This window comes from Arachis hypogaea, chromosome 12 (genome assembly GCF_003086295.3).
Source record: "Arachis hypogaea cultivar Tifrunner chromosome 12, arahy.Tifrunner.gnm2.J5K5, whole genome shotgun sequence".
NCBI lineage: Eukaryota > Viridiplantae > Streptophyta > Magnoliopsida > Fabales > Fabaceae > Arachis > Arachis hypogaea.
In genome coordinates this window covers 66,025,920-66,034,631 of record NC_092047.1, presented here as the reverse complement: position 1 = coordinate 66,034,631, position 8,712 = coordinate 66,025,920, and the positions used below count along the sequence as shown (strand labels likewise).

Genomic DNA, 8,712 nt, shown 5'->3' with positions numbered 1-8,712 from the left:
ATCAAAATTCTTTAAAATTATAAAAAAATACATTTATTTAAAATGAAATTAACGTAATTAAGTGTAATTTACTTAGATGTAATTAAAAAATAATTGAATACTATGTACAGTAAAAAATTGATATTATTGAAAGATAAAATTAAATTAAAATTTATTTTTATGTATCGTTTTTGTCCCCAACGTTTTGGTCCTATTTAAGTCCCTAAGGTAGCGTTTGTTTTGAGGTATTGAGACTGAGACTGAGAGACTGAGACACAGTATCATGTTTGTTGGTTCAGAGACTGATACTAAAATTTCTGTCTCTGTCCCTAAAATTTCAGTATTTCAGTACCTCCAAAAAGTAGGGACACAGGGGACTGAAATTTTTAGAGACGGAGACTGAAATTTTAATAACATTTTATACCTAAAATACCCTCATTTCAATTAATTAATTCCAATTTTATCTTTTGTGCAAATTAAATTAGAGTTTTATTCTTGTTTCAATTTCTGTCTCTCAACCGAGCAGGACAATATTGAGTCAATTTTAAAACGTTAGGAACTTAAATAGAACGATTCAAACGTTAGGACAATTTTGGGACTTACCCAAACGTTGAGACAAAAACGATACCTTAAACTAAATATTATTAATTATATATTTTTATTTATTATTTATAATATTTTAGCTACCTGTTAGATAGTTAATCATTTCTAAATCAAATCAGTTATTCAAAACGTACTAGGAAGCGGCTAACTTTGTGTTTGGAATTTGGATGAGGATGATGATGTAATCCGCACACAGACTCCAACCGAGAGAAAAGCAAAACCAGCAAATCTCTGTTGTCTTATCTCCAATATAAATTGGAACGGAATCGACACTCAGGTTAAACACTGAACACTCTAAACTTGTAATAAAAAGTAAAAAAGAAAAGGGGAGAAATTTCCCATGGCAGAAAGAGTAGAGGGATTCAACTTCGAGCAAAGGCATGGGAAAAAGAGGGTAAGGGTGGCTCGCGTGTGGAAGACGAAGGAAGGAAAACACTACGTTGTGGAGTGGCGAGTCAGCATCAGCCTCCTCTCTGATTGTGTCAACTCTTATCTCCGTGATGATAACTCCGATATCGTTGCCACTGACACCATGAAGAACACTGTAACCTTCTTCTTCCTCTCTTCTTCTGTGTTAGTAATTTTCTGCGTGATTTGTACCACTATCCAAAGTTAACATTTTAAGCTCTGATATCTATCTGTTTGTATGTTGATATTTGGAGTGCGAATCTGTTTGCTTTCTGATGGGATTTAAAATCAATTATTTGATTTTCTGAACTTTGCTAGTTCAATATTTTAGTTTATTAAAAGATCTATTGTAAATGTTATAAACTGTTGTTGTCGTCTGATCTACTCATTTTAACAAAACAATTATGTCTGAATCTCATATGCTGCTTTGTACCTTCTGTTGGTTTCAATTGTATTTTTTCAAGAAGTGGCTAAATAGATATGATGTTAGGTTTGTTTTGATTTGATCCTGTCTCTAGAAAGAAATAGACAGAAATACAAAGAGATATTGATTAGAGACCGATTTTTTCTGCTTACACTTCTAGGAAATACAAGAACTGCAAGTATTTCTGTCTTAGATGCTTATAATATAATACCAGTATTTAAACTCAGATCACATAAAATATTTACAACCCTGATTTCATGCTATAGGTTGGGTATATATTACTGTCTACAAACTTAAAGAACAAGGAATTTGCTTGCATATGCTATTTGTCTTTCATCCTCCATCATCACATCTGTTCAATTTTGATTTTTTTATGAAAATATTGCTAGGTATATGCAAAAGCCAAGGAGTGCTCTGAAATACTTTCTGTTGAGAACTTTGCTATTGAGCTTGCCAAGCACTTTATATCATTCTATAGGCAGGTTGGTGAATGGTAAAATACAGTATAATATCATTATTCAAATAAATCTACATTTGTTTTCTTTTTTCCTTATAAATCCTCTTGCACTATGCTCTTTCTTTTAAAATTTTCTTGCTAACAATTTTTCTTTCACCAAATTATTTATATCACATTATGGTTTTCCAATTAAAGTTTGGAAAGGTTTATAAGAGGAAAGCCGTTGGTTGGTTAACCTAATTTTTCAATGAGGATAAGTTTAGCGTGGTAGAGATGACGATGCTTAGATGAATGATTGACCAAACACTCATAGACAATTCAAGGAATGGGGATATAAGAGAGAAAGCTGGAGTAGTGCTTATTGTTGAAAAGATGGTAGAATCTCGTGTTAGATGCGTTAAACATGTGAGGAGAAGATCGACGGAATATCCAGTTAAGAGGGTGGATCAGGAAGATAGATACGAGGAAGATCTAAAAAGACCTTTTACTAGGTTTAGTCAAAGGAGTTCTACGTATAAATAGTTTCACTGTAAACATGATATATGATAGGGTACAATGGTGTCGTTTAATCTATGTAGTCTACTCATCTAGTGGGATAAGGCTTTGTTATTATTGTTCTTGTTATATTGTCTTCCTCCCCATAGTTTTTTGTTGCTTTATGGCTTTTCACAGGTTACTACAGCTGTTGTAAACATTGTGGAAAAGCCATGGGAACGCATCATCATGGATGGTCAACCTCATATGCATGGTTTGTTAGACTATGTTACATTCTACGATATTATTTGTTTCAATATGGTATAGTTCATAGATTGTACCCTTTTCTAATTGCTTTTGGTTATACAATTGTAATATTTGGCAAACAATTTTGGTTGCCTAACATATTTCAAATTTGCATTTCACTTCTTGCTTTATGGCACTTTTAGTGGAACTAGCAATTTGAGTGAAACATTTCATTAGATTGTCCAAATGGAAAAATCCCACTTTCATCATATTGTGTTGAATACTGGTGTAGCTAATTTTAGATTCCGTGATTCAGTAATAAACTCCAGTTTGTTTCTTTTCAGCCCTCAAGTCCTTTGATTTCATTTTTATAAGGTTTCAAACTTGGATCTGAGAGGCATACAGTTGAGGCAATAGTAAAAAAGTCTGGTGCTCTACAGTTGACTTCTGGTGTTGAAGGATTATCTGTGCTGAAAACTACTAAGGTAAGTATGCTATATAGAAACCTGTACTTTGATTTTGATATAATATTTCCTGTGTATGTAATACATAATTTCGAAAACAGTATTTTGTTTTGGGTCCAAATTCTTGTAAAATATTATATTTGGCGATTACTTTGATATTATGGTTTCACAATTATAGGAGAAGCATGACATGATATGGTTTTGAGTTGAAAGGAAATTCCTTTGCCTGCTCATGATCCCCTTCTTCTATCCCCCTAATGCCGGAAAGAATATCAAATGTATAAAGTAGGTATTGACAAAAGAAACACAAAGAATTATATTTGCAGTTATATATAATAGATCTATATCTATAAGAAGGATCATCAGCATAGATTTTTTCTAAAAAGAAAATTTTTTAAAGAACCTGAAGAATTTTTATTTATAAAAATGTTCTAGAGTTTATTAAATGCCCAATAATGTTTAGAGGAAAGGGGCAGCCCAGTGTACAAGCATCCTGTGTTAATGCAGGGTCCTAGGAAGGACCGCATCTAAAGGATGTAATCTAAGCAGCCTAACCTGATAATGTTATCAGTGGCTGTCTCCATGGCTTGAACCTGTGACCTTGAGGTACAGAGACAACTCAATTATTGCTCTAAGGCTCCCCTTCAATGAGATTTAGAGGAAGAGAAAGAAAACCTCTTTTGAGCTATTAAAAAGGATTAAGTTCTAAATTTGACTACTAAAATTTTGAAAAGTTGGGGAAGTTCTTTTTTTTTTTATGTAACATACTCAAACTGCTTTTAGTACTATAATACTCAAACCTTTCAGAATTGGTATGAGCATATGGATACTACCTAGCATTTCTTGGAGATCTGGTTTCTGGCATCCATACTATGATGCTGAGTTTTTTTGACAAATATTCTGTCAATTTTCTTTTACTCTCCACTGATCCCTCTTTTATGAAATAGTAGCTGCTATTGGTCTCCCTTTGATTTACAGAGTTAAAAGCAAGATTGTGATATACAATCCCTTATTTTTGTTCTAAGTTTAGTTTGGATCTGTTGTGAGCAGTCTGGTTTTGAAGGGTTTATACGAGACAAGTACACAGCTCTTCCTGAAACACGTGAAAGGATGCTGGCAACAGAAGTAACTGGTCTCTGGAGGTAAGACTTCATTGTTTCCTTAGACATTTTTTTCCCTATTAGTAAATTTTAATGAAGAGGTAAAAACAGAAATAGTTTCTGGTGTCGGAAAGAGTTATATGATTTAAATCAATCACCTAAATCACATAGATATCTTGCAGGCTTAATTCTGACTTTTAAGCAACTTTATTACACTTCAGTTATCGTTTATTAATAAAAAGATTTTTATTGAGCATCATTAGGATTATTTAGCACCATCATGGAGAGAAGTTATAATATCGCAATAACGATTGTCACCAATAGTTAAATGTGGAAATAGAGTCATGCTTCTAATGTAAATTGTAGGTACTCTTATGAATCACTAAGCAGCGTCCCACAGAAGCCGCTTTACTTTATGGAGAGGTACGACGATGTTAAAAGAGTTCTGCTTGAAACCTTTTTCGGTCCACCGAATGTGGGGGTGTACAGCCCATCTGTTCAAAGCACTCTCTATCAAATGGCAAGGACCACATTGAACAGGTATCTCTCTTCAATACTCTCCCTGTTTAGGGAGGCAATCCATGCTTCTTTATCCACTCTGCACCTCACACTGTAGAACCCGGAATCAGTTTGTGTTTGTTTCCTAGGTGCTTGAAATTTATTCTTTAGTTCAATCAAGTAGGGTTTGACAATTAACTTTATGCTTCAGATTTCCTGACATAGATTGTGTTCAACTAAAGATGCCAAATATTCATTTCCTACCAGTCAATATCTCAAATACAGGTGGTCAAATTGTAAAGGTATTCCCTCTTTTCCCTAAGAGTTCACTGCATTAATAGAACCAATGAATAGAATGAAATGGATTCATATAGACTGAAATGGAATAATTGTACATTTTCCCATTTTTAAGATATCAAAGCATGAAATGGAAGAAATTTCATCTCTTTTTTTCTGTAAATAGAATAATAGAAGATGAAGAATAAGAATTTTAGTAACTTGCACTTTCATCTCCTTTTACCCAAATTTGGAGAGACCGGAAAATAAGAATATTGAATAGATTAGAATGGATTCAATCCAATGCCATTTTGTTCTATTCTATTCTATTATTAAGTATCCGACAGTGAAACTGAATACTCTTTCATGAAGTCATGCAAGTCCTCGGACCATAAAGGTCCACCTCCACTATGTGCAACATAAGTTGAAGCCTTCATTTCATTCCCCACCATTCCATCACTTTCATCATTCCAATCATAAATAGCAAAGAATGGTAAACAACCATACTTGTGAATTGACTGGGGTAGTATGAATGTTGAGTGAATGGTAAAGAACCACGGAATTGATAAGTTCAGTTTTACACTCTCGTGGTTTTATAGTCTTACAAGCTTACCATCCAAAAACAAGTTAACTTGCATAAACTTTGAAAAAACTGATATACTCTTGATCCTATTAGCAATCTTATGTGTTTATACTTCGATTGGTTTTGTCCTCAAATGTACAAGTTCGGTTATTGTTGTTGGTTACTTAAGTATCTGGTTATGTCATGCAATATTTATTCAATTATTAAGCTAATTTCATATATATACTATTAAATTGTCAAGCAACAAAAGTAATATTTGCATTGATTAAAATATACTATAATAATAAGTCCTATATTGAATTATTTTTACAATGTTGCCTTTCACTTTTCGAGTTTATGGTCCAAGTTTATTAAAACCACATTAGCTTGCCTCAACTCTCCTCAACTCTCCTCATTAGCTTGAATTATATTGTTGTTGTTTAGGCACTCTTGATTTATAGTTTTTAATAATTGTGCGTTTAAGCAAAGTGACAGATAAAAAGATACAGAAGAGTAGTGTATAATCCCCCTTTTTTTATGAAAACTTTTGATATGATGAATAGCATAAATAAAATTTTGAATGCAATGTATTGGAATTTGCTTCCAATGCATAGTTTAAACCCTAATTTAATATCTTAAAGCTGTTAAATGATGGTGTTTGTGCAGTTTAACGATGATGTATACTTACCCACGGATGAGCCACATGGGTCGATTCAAGCTACATTGAGCCGCTTTTGGTCAAAGATGTAGGAACTGCTGAAACACCACAGATCATCCTTTCTGATCAAAATAACATGTTATATATAAATAATGTTGGTTATGCTTTTCCAGCTGTTTCTTTACATGCCCTTTCTTCAGAATAAAATGTATAGGCATGAACTGCTTGGGTTGTTCTATGAGCATGACAAAAGTCAAAACTGATAATGTTAATTAGTAATGGCTGATATTATTATCCTCTACAAAATGGAAAAGTAACCCTGGTCAGACATTCTCTTGTTTTCATCATTCGTGCATGTATATACCAAGTTTTTGTCAGGTTCTTTTGGGATTCCCCAACGTGATATTGTCTTGCGGTGCCGTAAGTTTTTGAAACATTTGCAAGTTGGTTCCAAAGGGGGCAAGATATCAAAAGCCACGTTTGGCACTTCGAATGAATGAATCACTTTGCCACTCATGCAAATCATATATGCTAATCACGAGTTGGATTTTGTCACCATGAGTCTGGATCCATCGTCGCTGAATTTCACGTTAACGCAACTATTTTTTTCTAGCTTGCAGAAATGGGAGTCTAATCCAGGTTGAGAACTCTTCAGGTGTTCTTAGTTCGAACTAAGATAGAAGCAAACTAGTAGCAGAAGTAACAATTATAACGAGTTCATAATAACAAGCGAGAGTGAACAAGCATCTAAAAGAACACAATTAATTCCATCAAGCTTGGATTCACATGAGAGCAAAATCATTAGAAAGCTTATTGTCTCTAGTATATTCTTACCCTAATTAATTAAGGATTTTGGAAGTTTGTTGCCTAAGACTTCTTAAGTGCACAAAACTATTAGGAAACTTGATGTTTCTAGTATATCCTTGTCTAAAATCAACTCTGTTAGAGGTTTCTAAGGAGTTATATTCATATTTGAATAAACTAATAGGAAGTTGATCTGTGAGATAGGGAAGTTTTAGTTTTGCCCTGTATTTTGAGCTAGGTTGCCCATAAAATATCGGAACTGATTCAGTTAGAAGGTTTGTTTCTTTAAGATCATTTTTGGATAGAGTTTGTAATTTCAATGTCGTTTGCCTACGTTACAATATAGAGCATTTTAGCTTACGATCTCCACTATAGTAAACCTAGAGTGTTTGGGACTTAATGAATCTACGAAAGGATGTTTGACACGATTGATAATCATAATTTTATTATGACATAATTAGTCTAATTAATTATGAAATTATTGATATATGTTTGGTTTATAATGATTGGTATTGTTCTTGTGTGTGGTATAATTCGTCCAACTAAAGTTGAGCTTGTTCTTCCTTCGAGTAATGAGATATACTCTAGATCAACAAGAACACAGAGTGTAGATACCTGCAAAGAGCATTTCGATGCTCAACTCAATATAAGAAAATATTCTATATTTGGTTCTAAGAAATTATTTAAGCTCATGAAAAGGGGTGAAATTTTAATTAAGCTTGAGTCTAGTTTGGGTAGTTAATGGTTTAATGACTAACCTAAGGTTTGATTTGGTTGAGGATATTGAACTATTTGACGATTCGTGCTGAGTGTGATTGGACCCAAAGAAGGTATAGTTATGATAAATGATTTGAGAATTGTGATTGAAGGACATGGGAGCTTTGTTCCCGTTCCTATGATTATGATTATAATATTGATGGTAAATTCTAGGACAAGAGAGCTCTGCTTTTGTTCTTGAAGGGTCAGATAACTTGACCCGACCTTGGTTGCTATGCTTGTACCAACCCGAATTTTTGAGATGGCGTCTTCGTGACGAAATTCGGATAAGAGTCTTGCATTGCATTGCATTAGCATATGATTGCTAGTTATGGATGTGTTTGCTCAAGTGTGCAAATGAATCTAGAAATCTTGATCCGTGATTGCTACTTACTTTGGGGTTTCAAAATGGGAGAGTGCACAGAGATTCAATTAAGTTGATGGGAACTCCAGGTAAACTCAACCTGTTAGGGCTAGGATTTAATAAAATATGAGCCCTGAACTCTGAGATTGGCGAGTTGCACTGATTTGGTCCCTAACTTTTCAATTGTTATAATTTGGTCCTTCGGATTCAAAAAAGTGCACTAATGTAGTTTCTCCGTGTATTTTTTGTCGCAGGAGTTTAACGCCGTTAGTGACATGGCTCAAGATATGCTGGACATATTAAAACGATGTCGTGCGCATTTTGATGCTAAAAAAGCATTAAATGATGTCGTTTGAGAATTTAAACAATACTAAAAGGAAGAGGTATAACGTTTTAGTATTGTTCAAACCCACAAACGAAATTGTTTAGTGCTTTCTTTAGCGCCAAAATGCGTACGACGTCATTTTAATATGTCCAACGTGACCAGGCTTGAGCCATGTTGAGCTTCGGTGAGGACCAAAGTGTAGTAATTAAAAAGTTAAGGACCAAATCAATGTAACTCGCTAATCTCAAAGACTAAACTAGGACTTAGCTCGTGAAACTGAGGAAAAAACTTTACAACTTCGTAATTGATAAGTA

General features: G+C 33.8%; 1 protein-coding gene across 1 annotated transcript; it reads left to right on the top strand.

Moving 5' to 3' along the window:
- Positions 1-675: 675 nt before the first annotated feature.
- On the top strand, positions 676-6,493 carry LOC112727467 (uricase-2 isozyme 2). The gene is made up of 8 exons (XM_025777206.3): positions 676-1,126; positions 1,804-1,896; positions 2,544-2,619; positions 2,967-3,076; positions 4,106-4,197; positions 4,522-4,695; positions 4,865-4,955; positions 6,158-6,493. Exons 1-8 carry the CDS (start codon positions 923-925, stop codon positions 6,239-6,241), a joined length of 924 nt encoding a protein of 307 aa, XP_025632991.1. The 5' UTR covers positions 676-922; the 3' UTR covers positions 6,242-6,493.
- The last annotated feature ends 2,219 nt before the right edge of the window (positions 6,494-8,712 follow it).

Bases quoted from the DNA above. Each gene is read 5' to 3' on its own strand.
- LOC112727467 (XM_025777206.3), top strand. From the start codon at position 923: ATGGCAGAAAGAGTAGAGGGATTCAACTTCGAGCAAAGGCATGGGAAA. The intron at 1,127-1,803 runs GTAACCTTCTTC...AAATATTGCTAG, and splicing joins CTGACACCATGAAGAACACT to GTATATGCAAAAGCCAAGGA. The intron at 2,620-2,966 runs GTTTGTTAGACT...CATTTTTATAAG, and splicing joins TGGTCAACCTCATATGCATG to GTTTCAAACTTGGATCTGAG.